General features: G+C 41.8%; 1 protein-coding gene across 4 annotated transcripts in view; it reads left to right on the top strand.

Annotated features, from left to right (window-relative positions):
* The window catches only part of LOC126384096 (collagen alpha-1(IX) chain-like), a 59,718-nt gene that overhangs the window by 26,655 nt on the left and 12,012 nt on the right, over window positions 1–21,051 (top strand). For 2 of the 4 annotated variants that reach the window (XM_050034988.1, XM_050034984.1), the window contains exons 3-24: window positions 671–742; window positions 1,218–1,347; window positions 4,219–4,615; window positions 4,989–5,069; window positions 10,739–10,756; window positions 11,241–11,330; window positions 11,489–11,524; window positions 13,545–13,616; window positions 13,709–13,753; window positions 13,847–13,882; window positions 13,993–14,016; window positions 14,117–14,170; window positions 16,450–16,521; window positions 17,093–17,131; window positions 17,305–17,361; window positions 18,268–18,321; window positions 18,539–18,592; window positions 19,857–19,910; window positions 20,063–20,116; window positions 20,221–20,274; window positions 20,357–20,410; window positions 20,510–20,563. In XM_050034988.1, the coding sequence (XP_049890945.1) occupies window positions 671–742; window positions 1,218–1,347; window positions 4,219–4,615; window positions 4,989–5,069; window positions 10,739–10,756; window positions 11,241–11,330; window positions 11,489–11,524; window positions 13,545–13,616; window positions 13,709–13,753; window positions 13,847–13,882; window positions 13,993–14,016; window positions 14,117–14,170; window positions 16,450–16,521; window positions 17,093–17,131; window positions 17,305–17,361; window positions 18,268–18,321; window positions 18,539–18,592; window positions 19,857–19,910; window positions 20,063–20,116; window positions 20,221–20,274; window positions 20,357–20,410; window positions 20,510–20,563 (1,601 nt within the window). The remainder of the gene's footprint in view (window positions 1–670; window positions 743–1,217; window positions 1,348–4,218; window positions 4,616–4,988; window positions 5,070–10,738; window positions 10,757–11,240; window positions 11,331–11,488; window positions 11,525–13,544; window positions 13,617–13,708; window positions 13,754–13,846; window positions 13,883–13,992; window positions 14,017–14,116; window positions 14,171–16,449; window positions 16,522–17,092; window positions 17,132–17,304; window positions 17,362–18,267; window positions 18,322–18,538; window positions 18,593–19,856; window positions 19,911–20,062; window positions 20,117–20,220; window positions 20,275–20,356; window positions 20,411–20,509; window positions 20,564–21,051) is intronic. The other 2 variants (XM_050034987.1, XM_050034985.1) reach the window with 2 other exon arrangements.

The raw sequence follows: 21,051 nt of genomic DNA on the forward strand, positions 1-21,051 counted from the left end.
ACGAGTCCTTACTCTGTTCAGTCTAAACTCTTCTGAATACAAACATTAACATCAGTTTGTTAACAGAAGTGAAAAACTAGGCCAGTCTTTTATTTTGTAGATCAGTGAAACAAAATCTCGGCCAACATGAAAGTATAGATTTTTTTTTCCCAAACTGAGAAACAGTATTGATGAAAGCTGAAATCAAATAGCGCAGTGATGAATTGCAAGTTGCAGCCAAAGGAGGCTTGCATCTTGATAAATCATACACATAAATAAAAAGGAAAGTGTCTCAGCTGCCGTATTGACCTTCTAAAATGTTTCCGATGACATATGGCTGCGACCAGAGACATGCAACACTGGCTGCCGCATTAATCAACGTTATGTTTCCATCTCTGAGGACATATCTGGATCATAAAGAGGTGTCTGAGCAGTCGAACAATGTGTTGATTAATGTTTGTGCTTTTAAATGTGTGAATATGTGAAAAAATGTAAAAGAAACTCTCATTAAAAATGCACCACAGTGCATTATGATGTTAATCCACTCTGACACTAAAGACCTTGCTTCTCTCTTATATTTGTCTCCTGGAATACCCTCACTGAAATAAACTGACCGGTGATATGCATTTGTTCAATCCAGCTCGGGATTATAAGGATAACAACATTATTGCTTTTTGTTTTGCTCCATCAGAACTAGACCTCAACCGACTGGATGGTGATACCGTCTGCCCACCGATGAGAAGCGGACAAGATGACCTTCCAGGTACTGGCCTAAAGTCGGCTTGTGTTCAAACAGAAGTGAAACAGAGGCTGTAAAAGAAAAAAAAGTCTAAACCTTGAAATCCCTAAAAGAGAGAATAAACTTTCCAAAGGAAGGTGGTGAGTTTAATTAGTTGATGAGGGTGGGCTGTCTAATGCCTCAAAACACCTCTGGATTTCAAATGAGGCAAATAAAATGTTCCACTTGAGCTTTACGGAATCTGAGTTGGAACAATCTGAACTCAGCAAGATTGTAATTGCTCACCACTGCCCTGTTTTTAAACACATCTGCACTCATGCTGCTCTCTGCTTTGAAAGAGTGACGCATTGTCAAAGAGAAAAGTTTTTTATTTTACATTTAAATCATTATTGTTTCCTTATTTCCTTGTAGGCTAGTGTTAATGTTGTTTCAACCTCTGCTGCTACTGCCATAACTTCTGTAATAAACATCACAGGAATTAATACGTTATCCTCTGTAGGTTTTGATTTGATCACCCAGTTCCAGCTGGACGTGATCCCTCTGAAAGGCGTGAGGAAGGTGGACGGCTCCACTGCCCACCAGGTGGCCTACCGCCTAGACCGGGAGGCCAACTTCCAAATTCCAACCATGTAAGTACAGTACAGAGGGTTTAAAGGAAAACAGATAAAACACACGCAGGGAGCAGTGGTCCTCCTGTTGCAGGTGTTGCATTATTACAGGTCCGCCGCAGATGTTCCAGCATGGAGAGCAGCATATAATTGGTAGACAAAAACATGTCTGGGCCTATTTGACGTTTCTTAGATACAAAGGTAGAGGAGAGGTATTTTTGTGTGTGTGAGGAGGGGATTGGAAATGCATATTTCTTGAAGCCCTTTGTATCTACAGGAAATGTTCAGTCAAAGACATATTTTACTTCGCCTTTTTGGTGATTTATCTTCTCTTGTACTCACTCTTTTGAGGGTTTGGACTGAACAAAGGCAGTCCTGACTTCCTGTTAACATTCTCCCTAGTTTTTAATTAAAGGTTAGTTGTAGCAACATGGCCGGATCAACCTGCTTGGGGATCCTGGGGCAGAAATAATCTATGGGCTCCTCATGAAATATCCCACTCCTTTTAAAAAAGAGGAATGTTGCTTTGAAACAAAAGTCAATTTATCAAATAATTCACCAGTCTAAACAGTAAATGGACAGAAATTGCGATAATCTTTAAAGTTTCTTATGTTGCATTCTTATTGTGTAAAATCAGATTTTGGCCCCTTAGGAAGAAGGACCTCAAGACTGGGAACCCACTTAAAAAAGCCCCTTAGGTACAGTCCAGCTGTTTTGTATTGCACTCCCATCAAAGTGGGGGTCTTCAAGAAGGGAAGGAATTTAGACAAAATCTATTAAAACTCTTCAAGTCCATAGTATCCATAGAATCAAGGTCTTAAAATGCTGGACCCTACATTTCCCATAATACAGCTGAAAAACATATTTTATTAGACCCTCAATGCCAAGTAAATGCCCACACTTTTCAAATTACACTCCCCTGATGTGTAACTATAGACCCTATAAAATAATGGACGTCAACATCGTGACATCACCAGCTGGTTTGTGGACTCCTGTTCTGAAGCCTCAAATGTGGCATTTTGACAGTCGCCACTTTAGATTTTTGGAGCCAGAAGAGACCATATTTGGGCAGGAGGGTGGAGCTAACCTTAACACTAGCTGCTAGTTTGCTTAGCATGGTGCATTCATAGCTATGATTAATTGTGATAATGCTAACTTTTGCTAGCGAAAAACAAGATTAATCCCATTAAAATACAATGTACCTACCAGAAAAGCTGATTATCTGACTCCTTAGAAGGTACAACCAAATGCTAAACCAGACTTTTTTAAGCAACCAAATGTTAAAATTCACTTTATTGAACTAAAGTCACACTGTAATAGCGATGGCTATAGCTTTGCCTATACTCTCCGAATCTGGGGTACAGTATGGTCACTTAACGCTGTACCCATGGTAGTGGCTTGTCAACGGACAGTGCCCACCTGTCACTCAAAATGGCCACGCCCTTAACTATGCATAACTTTCAGCTTTGATAAAATGCTATAAGGTGACTTAAATTAACATTCAACCCCCGTACAGTTGTCAAGAAGGAGGAAATTAGCTGTAGAGACTAAATTCGTTTTTGTACCAGGCTGAAAACGTGTTTATTTCTGCTGTAAAGTTGGGCATTTTAACACAGGGGTCTATGGAGATGGACTAACTTTTGGAGCCAGCCTCAAGTGGCCATTTGAGGAACTGCAGTTTTTGGCACTTCAATGTTGGCTTCATTTTTCAGTCCTAAAAGTTGCCGATAGCATGTAATGCAAAAGTTTGTAAGTTTGTTGAGATGACATCTCTTGAGAGACAAACTGATTAGTAGCCTACTCCTCATGATGAGTACACTGGGCTTGGTGGAGTGCCCCTACTTTTATCACTGAATTATATTACCTCAAACCAAAGGACACAGTGAACCTGCTGGAATCAGGGCTCTTTGAGGTCTGTGATCTTGTGTCACTTTTACACTTCCCCAGCTTATAATGCAGCCCTGTGTACAACTACAATATCAACATAGAGACATTTTTATCATAGCGTTCTGCACTATAATGAACAAGTCAAAGACATGTCTAAATCACAAAAAACTGGTTCCAGTACAGAGTGTGCAGGTTAATGGCTTTGCCACTTTACATAACCAAAGACGTCCCCTGGTGTTTCCCAGTGTGCCTGCTCCAGTCTGTTTTGGCTAATCTTTCCCTGCAGGCCAGCTTTCCTTAAAAGCTGTTACATAACTCGCTGGCACCCTGCACCAACACCACTCGGGCCTGTCACACTGAATGTAAATACATGTTTATTTCCTCCACAAGTCCTGTGGCACAGACTGTGCTTTGAAGTCCATAGCTGCCAGCGAGCTTTATGCTGCGCTCCCTCCCTTTTTATCTGCAGGACAAAGGCAGCGCATAGTTTAGACTTTGTCACCTCGGGCAAAGCTAGAGTGGTCTTCATTGGCTTTATTGGCTTACAGGAAACTCTTTTTTTTTATTGCCTCACCTTGATCGTTTACAAGACGGTAAAAGTCCGGCTGCAGCGCCCATCTATGAACGCACCACCTACTGAGAATCTGGCTCGTTAAAAATGCAGAAAGCACCAGAGTGTGGATGCTAACCAGGACTAACGTTGTAACTGAAGCAGTGATTTATGCACTCAGGCAGCCTCCTTCACGGTACCTTATTTTGATATGAGCACACCTTGTTTCTTTGATGCATGTAGCTTAATTCATTTGTATTTTAAGTTATTTTTATCCACATTTTGTGCTTGATTTGATGAGTGCCGTTTATTTTGTCATCATGAATTGACATACAAGATACAGCATTTTGAGAAGTAAAACTCTGAGCGTCTTATTCAAGTGTCATTCAATAACAGCATCATTCCTTCCTGATACCTCAGCTGATTTGAACCCCTGTACTCAATTTCTTCCTCAGCCTCAACTTCCCTCGAGGCTTCCCTGACGAGTACTCCTTCATGGTCACCTTCCGCATGATCAAGAATACAGTTAACAAGGTGTGGAACGTCTGGCAAGTAGTGGACGAAGACGGCAACAAACAAGCCGGAATGAGGCTGAACGGCGACCAGCAGGCTCTGGAGTACTTCCTGATGGGCGCTGATGGCAATCTCCAGACCGTCACATTCCCCGGTCTCTCTGTGCTCTTCAACACCAAGTGGCACAAAGTGATGATTGGCGTGGAGCGCGAGCAGGTCACTCTGTATGTGGACTGCCAGCCTGTGGATCAGAAGCCCATCAAGGGCAAAGGCCCCATCAACACAGAGGGAGACACTCTCATTGGCAGGCTGGATGCTGATCCCGACGCCTCCGTAGTGGTAAGGGAGGATGGAGAGTTGCCTGCTGCATTTAATCACGCTCACTGACTCTACTCAGAGGCTCTATCAGTGAAATGGTGCTCTCTGTGAACAAACACGTTCAGGTTTATATGTGTGCTGAGCTTGGCTATAATTCTAAAGTGCTGCTGTCACAGCAAAGCTGCTCAGCTGGGTTCCAGTGGAAAAAAAAAGAAAAAGTTAATCCCTGCAGAAAATAGCATTGGTGAAACATCGAGCTCAACAACCCATAGAGGGAATTGATTCAGAGCTACAAAGAAATAACTGCACCATGACGAAGCAGTTCAAGATCCTTAGTCAGTGTCACATCTGAAAAATGACTGCCGTGGTATTTAACATTAACATCTCTTTTCAGTTTGAACTCCAGTGGATGTTGATTCACTGTGACCCGAAGAGGGCCCAGAGAGAGAGCTGCAACGAGCTGCCTGCCACCGAGGTACAGTAACAAGGACTCGGATCTGCTCAGCATCTGCTGTGGTTTGTGGTTCTATTCAGGCTGATAGGCCCTCCAGCATGCTGAGAGAAAACGAGGGCAGAAATGCTGAGATGGAGTTGCAGAAGTGTAACTGCCAGGCACTTTCCTTTAGTACATCCAAAGGTTGCAGTTCATCCAAAACAATTTGCAAGTTGGACAACAGCAGATTGGAGTTGCAGCCCCGAACAAACATTTCTCGGAGGCAGAGCTGTAAAGGAGCAGGCAGACATGATCTCACTGGCTGTGTTAAAACCTCAGCACATGGAGCAAAAATAAAAACCTTACTTAGCTAACTGGCAAACTTTCAAAACAAAGAGGAAGTTTGTTCAAATTAAAAGTCTGAGATCAGAAAGCAACTTTCACAGTGTGCATAGTGCGAGATTTTTGTGGTTATCATTTCATATAAAGTCAGCACAGGAACCAGCGCTTGTGTTAATGTCCGTTGGCAGCTTCTGCAACATGAAAACAAGTTCCACATGGATACATCTGAACCGGAAAGTTACTGACTTTGCCCAAACAAACATTGGAATAAGATGAAATTAAAAGTCACAGTAAAGGGTAGTATAATAGAAAATGCCTTAACAGGTTGCGTATGTTGTGCTGCCTGAATCCACTTTCCAAGTACAGGCTCACTACCTGCTGCTTGATTGACAGGAATGCTGCACAGCACCTGCCGCCTGCTGTTTTAGACCATTAAAGTGGTTTTCTCCACCCATGTTGCTAAGGAGGGCGCAGCAAGGTAGCAAAACGAAGCAGTGTAACCTGCTCTAAAAAGAAAAGTATCAATGGAAATAACTGTTTTTTTTTTTCATTTGTCCCTCCTTTATTATATTTGCTAAGATGGAATTTAGGTTAGTTAGCTTAACTAGCTAAGTTTACGTTAACATGGAGCAGTGCATTGACTGAACTGAGCTCATCTCTAATGAAACTTTCAAGCTGCAAGAATTATTTAAGAATGGGACCAAACTTTAAGCTTCTTGAAGGGTCGTTTACTCTGCTAGGGGGCAATCATGAACTGGTCAACCGCTCCCAACTGGTCACTGAAATTGGATGTCTGGATGAATTTCTGACATGTCCAACCTGGTCTCACTCTGAAGTTGTCGAACTCTGGCCCTTGATCAGTGACATCCTGTAGCCAGGCACCACCAAAAAAAAAACTGTCCTCTCACGTTAACATGATATGCATTCTTGGAACCCATCGGATGCATTCAGGGTCTGACTTCCGGCAGACGGCGATACAGCCTCTGGGGGCAGACCCCCGATTTTTTGGCATTCAGGTTTGATTTGGGCGGAGGAGGCGAATTTCCGTTTCCGACTTCCGTTTATATATAAGTAAATAGGCTGAACCATTGCGATGGATTCAGAGTTTGCAGTGATGCCAATTATGTTCCGCCTCGTTAGTTCACCACACGGACTGTTTAACTTGGCAACAAACGTGATTGGTCAATATCACCCGGACTACAAACAGCCTACAACCGGAAACCAGGGCTCTTTCGCTCTTCTCCCGGAGGCAAGATCTCCGGGGTTTGCCTCCAGACTCTACATTCACTGAATGTAGAGTCTGTATATAGAGACTACATGATATGTGAGTGGTCGCTGATAAAGGCACCCAACGGCATCAGGGGGAAACATGGCCGGACACATTGTAAACTAAGAGGGCAAAAGTCTAAGTAGGGCAGGCAGAAGGGGTGGTAGATGGGTCAAACAACCACGACTTTCACCTGAAAGGGCTGTGTTTGTGTCCCGCATGAATGTAAAGCCAAACCCTATTCTTTTTGACTAAACCCAACCAGGTGTGTGAATGTCTACAACCAACACACCCAAGGGACCTTGTACGTCATATCTCAATGTGGAAAGTCCATGACCAAACATCGATATGTGACGAGGTCAGAGTGAGAATGTGTTGACATGTCACAAGTTTTGGCCAACCGTCGTCACTGTGAAAGAAACAGAGCGTCTGAAAGTGTCATGGCACCATGATGTCTCATGCGGACAGAAAATATTAAGGCCAGGTTGGTCATGTTGTGCCAGTAGCATATGTCAGCTAAACAGGAAGTATACTGGACTTTGAACACAATGTGACAAACTGTGGAATTAAAATTGCCAAGTCCATCACATGATGCCATTGGGCCCAAAAAGACATTTTCCCATAGACTTACATTGTGAAAGACACGTCTGTAACTCGGGGGATCATCACAACCCCCATGAAATGACTTGTTTCAGTGTCAGGATTTCATTAGTTCGGTCCGATAAGATTTTACAGAGCTTCAAGAATAAATCAAAACTTAGCAGAGAACTCAACCTAATAGTAATGTTCGCAATATACATTTCTGCAAACCACCAATACATTACATTTATAAGTTTCAGAAGTATATCAGCGTTGGTAAAGTGACATATTATGTGAGCTGACTTTGTTATCTGGAGGTGGAGGGGATGGTGGATGGCGTGTCATCTAGGCGAGACGCCTGCCAAACTGCAGACCACTGTTTGAGATCAACAAACAACAAAACCAGTTGTTTTTCCAGTGAGTCATCACAGTGTTACCAGCAGCTTTGTAGCCACCAAATGTGGCTGCTGTTCCACTGTGGATAGTGCCATAAAAAGTGTCTTTTATAAACCTCTCAGAAAAAAAGAGAGAGGAAGTAGCATTCTTTATAACTATTGTACATACATACAATATACATACATACATGCATATATACATGTATTTGATTAGAAAAAATCTGAAAAATGTATTAAAATAATTGTAATAATAATGAAATAAGTAAACTAAAACAACAAACATATAAAAATTACAATAAATAAGAAGAGATTTGCTACAGAGTATTTCCCCCCTTCCCCTTTCTTTATATTTTTGTATAATACTCGTCTTCTGTGCTCTATTCCATCGTACATCAAAGATCCAAAGCGAGATTCCTAATTCTGTGTTTCATTATCTCCATTTTACAGATGTCATTAATTGTGGTTAAATCTGTTTAAGTGCCGCTGCTCTTAAAATTCTAAAAGGATACTTATCGCTTTGTTGAGAGAGTGGCTCTGGTGTCCTGCCAAGTCATAATTGCTCAGACCCCAAATGAGTGATCGCTGAAAAATGCTATGTATAGCTTCACTTATTTCAGTCCAGTTCTGCTTGAAAACTAGACAGGAAAAGAATATACGTGATAGGACTGGTTGGCTTCTACCTCTCCACATTATTGCCAGCAGCTTAGTGTTGCTGCTTTATAGTAACATACATGTAACATATCTGTGGATTGCAGAAATGTACAATGCCAACATTTTTCTGGCAACTGGATAGTGACACATTCTGTCTAAAAACCTGAGTAAAGTTAATTATGCTGCATTTATGTAGTTCTTTATCATTATTAATAGTCTCTCACTCCTAATATCTTTCATGTCAAAAGTCGTAAGTATGACTGGGAAATACAGATTTTTATCAAAGTAAATTTGGCACTTTGTAGTATTGAAGTGCCAAAAAAGGTTAACAAATATAGATGTTTAACATCAGCCAGAAGCCATCATCTGCGACACCCAAATTAACCTGATATGCTGCTAGATTGTAAATGCACACTTTCCTTTTTTCCCCTCACAAAACCAATTCTGCAAATCATATAACCATCTCATCCATTTAGTACAAGTCATAAATGTAAATATTTCAGCATTAAAATGGTTAGAAATCATTCAGTAGAGTGAATTGGCAGGACTTCTGTGACTGACTTACTGATTTACATTTTTCCATTGACTACATATGCAGCAATGAGGTAACCAGTAGGAAAGCAACCCAATCTCCAGAAAAAAATGTTGGAACTGCACATATTACTTTTAAAACTTTTTTTACTTCTCGCTGTGGTCAACATGTGATTAGGTTTAGGCACAAAAAAAACTTGGTTATGGTTCGGAAAATATCACGTTTTGGCTTAAAATACCCGATTTTGAGGCACCATCCCGCCTCTTTAAAACTAGAATTATCGCCTTGCAATTGTATGCCTCCATGAACCAATCAAGTTGCACTTACAGGTTACATCCATGCTGGTGAAAACATGAATGCTTCACCAACATCATCCCCCCGGCAGCACAGAAGATCTATACCTTATTCACAGTTACAACGTGGACACCCAAGATTAGTGTCACCAGTTCAGTATCTGACCAAATGTCTCTCCTTGTGTTCCTGAGATATGACCTTGACAAATGGAAAGAAAAGTGTTTCTGACAAACATTATGATGTCAGGAATTTATACATTGGTTATGACAAAATTTCACAGAAATGCCTCATAGGATAAATGAAGTTATGACATTTCATATCCAAAATTTTGTCATAATCAATGTATGAATTCCTGAGTTGTGGCCAAAAACCTGTTTTATGTGAAAATTCTATTCAGTTCATATGTGAGTCCAGGTGGACGTTTGTGCCAAATTTGAGGAAATTCCCTTAAGGTATTCTTGAGATATCACATTCACAAAAAATAGACAAACAGAGGGTCACAGTAACCTTTGACCTTTGACTATCAAATTCTAATTAGCTCATTCTCAACTCAAAGTGGACATTTGTGCCAATTTTGAAGAAATTCAAATTTGATTTGAGATATTGCATTCACAAGAAAGAAACAGATGCAAGGCCATGGTGATGTTGACCTTTGACCACTAAAATGTAATCAGTTCATTGTGGAGTCAAAGTGGACATTTGTGCCAAATTTACAGATGTCCTTCAGGTATTCTTTAGATATCAAGTTCATGAAAATGGGATTGAAGGATGAATGGACAACCAGAAAACATAATGCCTATGGCCACGGCTATCGCCAACACGCAGCCATATAAACAGCCATGTTTTGTGGCACCATCCTCGCTGGATAAACAGTGACAGGTCGCTGAAAAACAACCAGTTTTGTTATTTGTTGGTCTTAAATTGTGGTCAGGGGTGGTCTGCAGAATGGCAGGTGTCTCACCTAAGTGTCACCATCCACCCACCGATGACATAGTCCCCTGAACGCCATTTTACAAATGTTGACATGATACGTATGACACATGAAAATTTAATGAATTCACAGTTTGCAGAAATGTGCAATGCCAACAGTTTCCTCTGGCAGCTGGGCTGAGGGAAGTTAAGACAATGTTATCCTCATATGAAAACACACACACACACACACACATACACATTGTGTCAGACTGCGTACAGTTTATGGCATTCATAACTAAATATTATCTTTCACTTCAGTGTAGCTTTAGCACAATTAATGAGATTTCTGCCTGAGAGAAATACTTGTAGCCTGTAATGAAAATGCCACTCTGCTGTCTCACATCTCAGTTTGCATAAAGTCTGCAGTGCCATGAATTAGAATTAGCTCGAGTGTTTTTATTCAGTCACTTATATCAAGATGCAAATATTCCTTCCCACTGTAGACAGAAGTATTTCCTGGCCTGGTGCACTCTATTAGATTCAGGCTAACATCCCTGCATCGAGCTGTGAGGTGGTTCTGTACATGGGGAGTGTTGGTACTATGGGCTGTATATTCAATGACAGCATGACGTCTACTCACTACTATGACCATGACCAGGCTTCTGCTGACACTTTTGGTGAGGGTGGTGTGACTACTTTCACTAACTCTCCCTTTATCTGATTTCTCTTGCTTCTTCAGATGTATGCCAATGCTGAGGTATTTATTTATCTTCTCTACTTTCTTTTTGCTTTGTGATTTTAAGCCAATAATCTACTTCAGTGCTTTGGTTGCCTAATTGCCTCATTGCTTTGTTCTGAATCTCATTTATATTGGTGGTTTTTGCTTGTTTTCTGTTTTAGGGCACAGAGATGTAGAATTATACCCGAAATGTCCCAAATTAGAAAAACGCCTGCAGGCTGTAAAAAGACACATGTAGCCAAATGAATTTACATTTACAAAAAATTAATAGCCCTCTTCTGTCCAAGCATTTGTCCAATTTTCTGTTAAACTGCTTTTAAAGCATAATATTAAATAACATTTGATTTGCTGTAAAATGTTTCGCCATCCTGGATAAATGATTTAATGAGTTCAGTCCCTGAAGGTGTAAGTTTACTATTTTTTAATTAAAATAAATCTTTAATTAAAAGTTTTTATTCAGTTCTTTCACTGCCATTTGCTGACTGATTGTCTCCACTCTCAGCCTGACAAATCAGTCCCAGGCCCCCCAGGAGCCCCTGGCCCAGAGGGCCCCCGAGGATCCCCAGGAGAAAACGGCAGAGATGGAAGAGATGTAAGTGTTTCCTCCTCGCTAACTCTCTTTTCTCTGCATTCTTTCTACAAACCCCTAAAGTCCTCTGTCGTCTGAATCATTCCTGTAACTATACAGCCAGTATTCTTCTCTTTATGTCTCTGCTTTCTTTAACCATGTTGTTATATGCATCTCTCCAGGGTCTTCCAGGTTCTCCTGGCAGTCCAGGCACTCCTGTAAGTACAAAATGCTAAATGATAAACAGACAAAATGCTTTGCAGGTTGTGGATCTGTTCTCTCTATTTTTATGTGATACCTCAGGGAAATTGTTTACTTTGCCTCTGTGGTTGCGCATTCAAAGAATTACAAAACAGATTTTTCCACAACAATGTGACTTGCGCAACGTATAGCCTAAACCCAGTGCCAGACCTACCGCATTCAGCATCCTGGGCAAGCTTTCCCTGGTGACCCAGCCCCACCCCCACACTTATTATAAACATAAACAAGAGCTAATGAGACATCAACACAAAGGCGGCCCTGAGGCAGCTGTCTATATCGCCTATAGGAAGATTCACCACTGCCCAAAGCCAACCTCAACCGAAACCAAACCTGGCAGGTCCCAAGTATCAGGTTTCAGGCTGGGCTTGAGCTGTACTGCGTTAAAATACAAAAAGTACAGTAGAAAGCCAACATCAAACAATTTCAAATTACAGCATTTAGATGTTAACAGTTTATGTCACAGAGCAAAAATGTGAAGCTGACTTCATCTTATGTGTATCCCATAGACTTTATAAAATAATGGACGTAGCCACCGTGACGTTACCCATTGGTTTGTTGACTCCCTTTGTGAAGCCTTGAGTTTGACATTTTGGCTGTCGCCATTTTGGATTTTTGGAGCCAGAAGAGACCATATTTGGATGAGAAGTTGGAGATAACCCACATGTTAGGTGCTAGCTTGGTTAGCATGGTGAATCTAGATCTATGGTTAAGTGTGATAATGCTAATTTTATGCTACCAAAAACTGGCTTGATTAAAATGAAATGTACTTCCTGGACAAACTGATCCCTTGAAGGGTCTTTTAGTACAACCTTGTGCTGAGTAAGACTTTTTTAGTGGCCCAAAACATTTCAATTAGCTCCTAGGAACTGAAAACACACTGACATAGGGACAGCTACAGCTTTTCCCATACCCACTTGTCACTCAAAGGGTCCAAGCCCTTAACTTTGCATAACTTTAAGGTTTAATAACGTCTAAATGAGTGAGTTAAATAAAAATTTAGCTCCCGTAAAATTATCATGAATGTGGAAATTAGCCATAAAGACCAAAACTATTTTTTGTACCAGGCTGTAAAGATGTTCATTTCTGCTGTAAAGTTGAGCATTTTAACACGGGGTCTATGAGGACTCACTTTTGGAGCCAGCCTCAAGTGGCCATCCCAGGAACTGCAGTTTTTGGCACTTCCGCCTTGGTTTCATTTTTCATCCCCAGGGATTGTCGCTTGGTATATCCCTGTCTTCTATCCCTTACAAAAATGCTTGAAACAAAGTCACATAAACTCTCAGACAAAGTTGGAGCCTGCTTATTAAGAGAATGCTTGCTAACGAGCAAGCTACACGCTAACTGGCAAGCTATTGTACTTTTTAACCACGAGAAGTGGGTCGTCACCTTTCCTCAAGGTAGCCCAGACTTCCTACTCCCCATCAATGCCCCAATCTATAAAAAAAAAAGAATCTGGTGAAGGATCCAGATTTGATGAATTTTAGAGCTTAATTGTTTTGTAACAGTTGTTATCTAACAGCTTTTTAATTGAAAAGATATGGAATCAGGCACAGAGATCTAGCCATCCTCTCTGCCCACCTTTGCCTCCAGGACAATCACTGTACTGCATAATGAATTTTACACGTTTTCTTCGAAGTCAGTCTCTTTACAGACAACACAAACAATGCCTTTAAATGAATTTGCACTGATACATTACAGACCTGGAACTGTTTTATTACCGTCGCTGATTGAACCTGAGGGTTAAGTGGAGGCAAATTGTTTATTGGTACCTCTGTCGTTTATCATCGCTCTTTTCCCGTCCAACCTTATTGTTATCTGCATAGCCTTACACAAGCTCGGGACGTTGCTGATCTAAGAAACAATGAGAGCGGCCCACCTTTCATTGATTAAATGTTGAATGTCTCTGCCTCTGTGTATCTTAGCAACGGTGCAGAGAGATGCAAGAAGAAGATAAATGAAAATGTGTCTGTTTCCTAGGGCAGCAAAGGGGAGCAGGGCGAGATCGGTCTTCCTGGACAGAGAGGCCTGCCTGGCCTTCCAGGAGCTAGTGTAGGAAACATCACTTCATCCTCTGACACATACTCTTTTCTAATATCTGCCAGTGCTATCTGTGTGTGTAACTGTGTGTTTGTTGTCTGCAGGGTCCTTCTGGCCCGATGGGTCCCAGAGGGCCTGTAGGGGAGAGAGTAAGTAGATCACTCCAGTATTATTTACTTATAGGAAATGTGAAATTTTACAAACACAGACAGTGTGACTGATGCTTTACCTCCTAACTGCAGGGACTTCCTGGCTTTCCTGGACCTGCAGGTCCTCCTGTAAGTGGAAAATGTTTTTTTATTAAAGCAATATGCATGTAGATGACACTGTATGTAGCTATAAAGAAACTCCCAGTGATAATCTGTGTCCTCTGTCTCTTGTTTCACAGGGCCCAGCAAGCGAAGGACCTCCTGTATGTGCTCGTGACATCTGCTGTTTTATTCTGAGACACTGCTGAAATGCTCATACATGGCTTACAAGTGAAGGTGCTGCTGTGTGTCTGTGTCTGACAGGGACCACCAGGGAAACCAGGTATCCCAGGAGACGAAGGAAACATCGGGCCTGAGGTCAGACAAACAAACAATGCAACAAAAAACAATACATTAATATACAGTACAAGCTAGGGCTGGGCCAAATGAAGACAATCAAATATTACAATATTTTTGACCAAAAAACACACAATGAGATTTTTCATAAATAGTAATCAGTAATGTGAAACAAAGACAAAGTGTGTAAGGCAAATAAAAGAATAGTCTAGGAAAATTACTTTAGTGTAATGCAGCCTTTAAACCCAGAAAAAGACAACACATATTTCAATCAGGAGAGACAGAATGAAAAATGTGAAAAGTCTTTGGCGATTAGACCCAGTAGAGATGGTGTGCTTTAAGGAAGGTGATGAAATCATAGTCGAATAAGGAACAACCCCATTAATCATCTCACGACTCCTCAGATTTATCTTGTGACCCTTCAGAAGGGGCACCAGCCCTGGGTTGGCAACCACTGGACTAAAATACCTAACTGTATATAAAGGAGTTAAAACTAACCTTGACTGACTTCAACAGTAAAGTGCTGCCTCTAAATTGATGCATCAGTATTGACAAGCTGATCATGTCATATATAACTGAAAGGGCACTCTGAGAGCGCAGACCTCCACCAAGTCAATAGTCCAGTCTTCTATGATCCGCAAATGTGCAAGCACAGCCACCAAAGGGGGGAATAAGTCACACATGTGCAAGTCACAAGCAAGTCTCAAGTCCTTACCTTCAAGTCACAAGCAAGTCTCAAGTCCTTACTTTCAAATCACAAGCAAGTCTCAAGTCCTTACCTTCAAATCACAAGCAAGTCTCAAGTCCTTACCTTCAAATCACAAGTAAGTCTCAAGTCCTTTCCTTCAAGTTACAAGCAACTCTCAAGTCCTTAACTTCAAATCACAAGTAAGTCTCAAGTCCTTTCCTTCAAATCACAAGCAACTCTCAAGTCCTTACCTTCAAATTACAAGCAAGTCTCAAGTCCTTACCTTCAAGGTACAAGCAAGTATCAAGTCCTTACCTTCAAGTTACAAGCAAGTCTCAAGTTCTTACCTTCAAATCACAAGCAAGTCTCAAGTCCTTGCCTTCAAATCACAAGCAAGTCTCAAATCCTTACCTTCAAATCACAAGCAAGTCTCAAGTCCTTACCTTCAAATCACAAGCAAGTCTCAAGTCCTTACCTTCAAATCTCAAGCAAGTCTTAAGGCCTTACCTTCAAGTCACAAGTAAGTCTCAAGTCCTTACCTTCAAATCACAAGCAAGTCTCAAGTCCTTACCTTCAAATCTCAAGCAAGTCTCAAGTCCTTACCCTCAAATCACAAGTAAGTCTCAAGTCCTTACCTTCAAATCACAAGTAAGAAATCACAAGTAAGTCTCAAGTCCTTACCTTCAAATCACAAGTAAGTCTCAAGTCCTTACCTTCAAGTTACAGGCAAGTCTCAAGTCCTTACCTTCAAATCTCAACGAAGAACCAAGTTCCTGTGGTGAGAATCAGGCAATCAGTCAACTCGAGTCCCTGCTGTAAATCAAGCAAGACAAGTCACGTCAATGCTCAGGTCAAACAAGTCACCAATAAAGTCGTGACATTCTAATGATCTACGTCAGTTTCCTCATTTAAATCACTTGAAAGACAGTAGTTATGACTAAAACTCTTGCAGGCTGCTAACATTAGCTAGCTAACGTTTGACCAGCCAATGAACTAATAACTTACTTAAAAAGACACATTCACGTACTTTTCTTTGTGGGTTTAGTAGTCATGGACAAAATTGATGTTGTTATGGTCATGTCACAGATTTTTGAGCTGCAGACGTTACATACTGCCGTTCTCTTCTTGCTACTAACATCAACAACATAATCTCAGCCCCCTCCATGATGGCTGCCCGGCGTTGGCCTCTGCTGTTTTGCAATATCCTAGCAGATTGCCAGGTTTGCGCGCATTGTACTAGAAATCATCAACTCAATATTTAGAAAAATGCAAATATTATCTCAAATAAGATCAAGTCTGTTCAAGTAATCTGTCTCAAGTCGAAGGCAAGTCTAAGGTCATGATTACCAAGTCAAAGTCAAGTTGATTTTTTATCACTGTAATTCAAACAAGTATCTGACTTGAATTGACTTGTGCATATCCACCCTGTGATTTGGATCTCCTCCAAAATGTAATAGGTTCTTCCTTGACCCATGCCGCACCCCTCCACCAAGTTTCATGAAACGTGTGCCAGTATTTTTAGTTTGATACTTTGAAGATTTTGATTGTATACAGATTGTTTGCTTGTGGTGTTTGAGGTTAATTTTAATGATAATATTTCCTGTACCTGCAGGGTCCACCTGGACCCAGAGGGACTGCTGGTATTGCAGGGCCTCCTGGACTTCCTGGTCCACCAGGGCCTGTGGTAAGGACCAGAACTAATCCTTGTTTTACTGACATCTACTTTAGCTATGTTAGTTTTTCTTGGTTTTCTTTGTTTTTATTTAAGTCTCCCATATTTGAGAGCCTATATGCAAATACCGATGATCAGGATTACATGCCGCAATTGTAATACTGTAACCAGGCATGTTTTATCAGGAAAAAGGGATGCTACTGCATGCATCCTCATGTGGAGAATCATCAGAGACTGTTCACACACCTAGACCATGTAGATGTGGTCAAATCTGAAATAATTTTGTGTACAACTGATTTCATTTTGCCAAAGTTGATAAAATTGAATGATCAGTATCTGCATGTCTTTTAATTAAAGCTCAGTATCAGTCGTGTTGACCACCCCATACTAATATCATCATCTCTATTCGTGCACTCATACGTTTCTTCTTGAGCTCATATTTCATTGTGAAATCGTGAGTGTATGGTGGTGTTGCACGCTGCAGTCTCTTTTCACATTACCTCTCTGGGAATTTCTGCTGGTGGATTTATGTGGACATCTAAACCCCTGCGGCTCTTTTAGATGTCACTCTGCTGTGTTTTAGGGACCGCCTGGTGCCAGCAATGAGGGAAGCGGGGAAGCTGTGAGTCTTTTACTGTCTTTCTCGCTGCCAAATGTTTCCTGGATGCATGGCAATTGGACTGGTGACAGTGAATTTGTGATCAAACAGAGTCATTGAAGTTAAGAGGCTCTGCAGCAGCCATGCTTATTTAGTATCTGACTGTCTTTTTTGTCTGTCCCATCTCTCATTCGTAGTGTCCTGCTGCCTGCCCTGCTGGACCACAGGGACTGGCTGGGCTGCCAGGGATGAAGGTGAGGGATGTCAATGTCAATTCAAAAAAGCCACATATTCTGAGCACATAACACTTTAGACTGAGTTGTTATTTAGTTATGAGTGAGTTGGTTGAAAGATTTAGCTGTGAATCACTTAAATCAAAATGAATTTATGAATAAGCCCTATTGATTGCAAAATGCAGACTTCAAAAAATCTCGGGGTCTTGTTCATGAGTGAAGGTAGAATAGAGCTTGAGATGGATTGGCGATTTGGTGCAGCTTCTGCAGTGATGCAGCCGCTGCACCAGCCCATCATATTGAAGATATACCAGTCCACCTACGTCCCAACCCTCACCTATGATCATGTTCTGGGTAGTAACCAAAAGAATGAGACTGCGGATACAAGCGGGATGAGCCTAAGAGATAGGGTAAGGAGCTAAGACATTTGGGGGGAGCTCGGAGTAGAGCCGCTGCTCCTTTGTGTCAAAGGGATCAGTTGAGGTGGTTCGGGCATCTGATCAGGATCCTCCTGGGCGCCTTCTGTTAGAGGTGTTCTGGGCACGTCCCAGTGGTAGGAGGCCCCGGGGCAGACCCAGGACATGGTGGAGGGATTACACATCTCATCTGGGAACACCCTGGGGTCCCCCAGGAGGAGCTGGGGAGAAGGACGTCTGAGGTGCTTTGCTTGGCCTGGTGCTCCTGCGACCCGGCCCCGGGTCAAAACACGGCTGTGCCCAAGTACAGCCTCACAGAAGTATCTGTGTGGCTGTTTTAGTCTAGTTACAGATTAGGAAATATACCAAAAAATACTTTGGAGAATGTACTTCAGAAATGTACATCAACTTCAGTAGTCGGGGACACAGTTAGACCTTTTAATTCAAAATGAAAATTAATGAAATTTGTTGGTGATACAAAATTGTTAAAACAACTGGTTGTTGCCTTCAGGGACACGCAGGTTTGCCTGGTGAGCCTGGAAAAGATGGAATACCTGGAGACAAGGTATGTGAAACAATGTTTCTTCTCAATATCCATCTTTTACTTTGACACTCGACAAAACAAGGTTCATCTGCACCGAGTGAATTCCCATTTCCAGTTACAGGAAAGAGATTGATAGCAAGAACAACCTGCACATACGTGATTTGATTGCAGCCTACAAACAGCTTAATATGATTATCTCTGTTCTCACAATTTAATTAGTTTGCTCTTGTTTCCACAGGGAGAAACCGGAGAGCAAGGTCTTCAGGGGCCACCAGGTCGCATGGGAGACGATGTAAGGGCACTTATTCCTTTAGTCACAGAGTGATATTACAGAACAATATGAGTCTCTATGAGCCTGTTTACACCTTGAATTAACATGCGTTTCAGTGATTCGAACACAAGTGGACAGCCGAGACACATCAGTTCACAGTTGTGTATCATGCGTCTCCAGCTGACCACTTGTGTTCAGATGTAATTACTGTCTACGTCACTTACTCTGGAGGATCAAAGGGCCTCATGCACAGATATTGCTCCCACATACTCATTAGCAGCTCACTAGCATACTTGTTAGCTACGTTAGCAGTAGTATTGGCTGGAGGTGGTTGTAGGGTGGCAGTGGCTGAAGAAGCAGAGTGGGACCCCTCCACCTTTTGGAAGATTAGCGGTTCGATGCCCAGCTCCTCCAGTCCTGTATCACAGCCTCAGTCGCCAGTGTGTGAGTGCGAAAGCACCTTGAGAGGTCAGTAGATGAGAGAGGCAACACGACTCCTCCCATGGGGCAAAACATACTGCAACAGTTTGTCCAACTCATGGTAACATGGGCATGGTGATTGTTTTCAGTTACAAGTTCTAGCTTTAGCTCGCTAGTCACGTTAGCAGTTGTGTTGGTATGACTGGAGATATCGCTATCAGCAGAATTAAACATGTCTCCTTCCATAGAGCTTAACGACAGACGGATACAGAACACTTCACCGAATTTATTGTAAAATGGGCAAGTTATAGTGTTAGCATGCTCACACCAAAAACATCACCAGATCCTGCACTGCAAAGGATATACATATACATATACATATACATATGTGTTCTAGACCAGTGGTTCCCAACTGGTGGGTTGCAGTCAAAAAGTGGGTTGCAGAGCCATTCTGACTGGACCGCAAGTGACTCGTAAACAGGTCAAGTTTGTCCAAAACACACTTTATTTTCAAGTACAGTGAATTTCTGGCACAGAGCGTTTATTTTGTGACAGACAGAGACAGTGAACTAGCTCGACAACATGTAAAACGAATTAGTGTATTAAACTGTGTAGACCTTGAACTAATGACTAAGCAGAAATCTGGACCTTGTGGCTGGACCGGTTGGGAAACACTGTTCTAGACCACCTTTGCAAGTGGTTTTCGTGATCGGATCACAATGTGTCTTAGTGGTCGTTTACACTTGTATTTAGATCCGTCCACTTGTGAACGGATCACCCAAGACCCATGTTAACACTAGGTATAAACAGGGCCTATGAGAGGAAGTGATGTATATTTTAAAGATATGCTATTCTGTCATTTTAGGGGCAAAGAGGGCCCATTGGATTCCCTGGAACTCCGGGAGAAAAGGGAGACAGAGTGAGTTAAATCAAAGTTTTAAATCAAATTTTTTGACATTTTTTCTTTTAAGAGCTGCTCATAAAAACAAAGATTTAAAAATATTGGCATGTGATGGTGATATAACCACTTTTAGCATTACATTTGCAGATAAAAATGGTCTATGTTCACAGGGCTCTCCTGGTTTCAATGGCGTGCCAGGACCTACCGGCCCACCTGGAGCTCCTGTAAGTAGTCTTAGTTTGATCAGTTCTATGCCCTCTACTCTTAGAGAAGTATGTCATTAAAAAATGTCTCTCAGATGTGCCTCTGACTGAATCTCTTCTCTCAGGGCGTAGAGGGTATCCGTGGTCGTCAGGGTTTGGAGGGAGCCAAGGGTGATGATGTGAGTTTTATCATTGTGGATTATATTGCAAAATATTATCTGAGAGACTGCTACAATTAAAAAAGACTTTGATTTTGATCAGGGAGCAGTGGGACCTCAAGGAGAGCGGGGTCCTGCAGGGGAAAAAGGAGACGTTGTAAGTACGCTGATGGGATCAGATGACCTCATTCGTTCTTGAGCATTTAGCATTGTTTAGAGTGTGAATGGGATCTAACTGTGTGATGGGATGTTGCAGGGAGAGCCTGGGAAAGATGGAGTGAATGGACTTCCTGGAGCTGATGGAGCCAAGGTGACGTCAACAGCACATATTTTTTTTGTTCCTGCATTTTATGTCTTTAATTAGTTTTACCACATACTGGGCCTTTCTCAAACCGCCCCTACGCCCTCTCCCTACCCACTTCCACTCTGTCCGCCACATTGTGTGCCATCCCAAACCAACTAGTGAGGCTGATTTACTGACCATGTGCAACACCGTATTGTGTTCGTCATGGAAGACACTCCGTACATGTGAATAGCATAAAACAGGAGAAAGAGTTGCAACAGTTCCTGTTTCCGCTGCAGAGAGGGAAGTTTGACCCAAAACTTGCTGCTGTGTTTATCCCCTGACACCTTGATGAAGGGTGCTTCATTCAGCTGTGAAGGTGACTACAAACAGAGTTACACTCCAGGACAGAGTGGAAGTGGGTAGGATCCGGTTTTGGAAAGGCCCATTGATTTTTTCCTTCAAGATTTTTTCACTTCTCAGGGTGTAAAGTCTCTGTGTTCAGACCATCATGG

The sequence above is a fragment of the Epinephelus moara genome, chromosome 22, assembly GCF_006386435.1.
Source record: "Epinephelus moara isolate mb chromosome 22, YSFRI_EMoa_1.0, whole genome shotgun sequence".
NCBI classification, from domain to species: Eukaryota; Metazoa; Chordata; class Actinopteri; order Perciformes; family Serranidae; genus Epinephelus; species Epinephelus moara.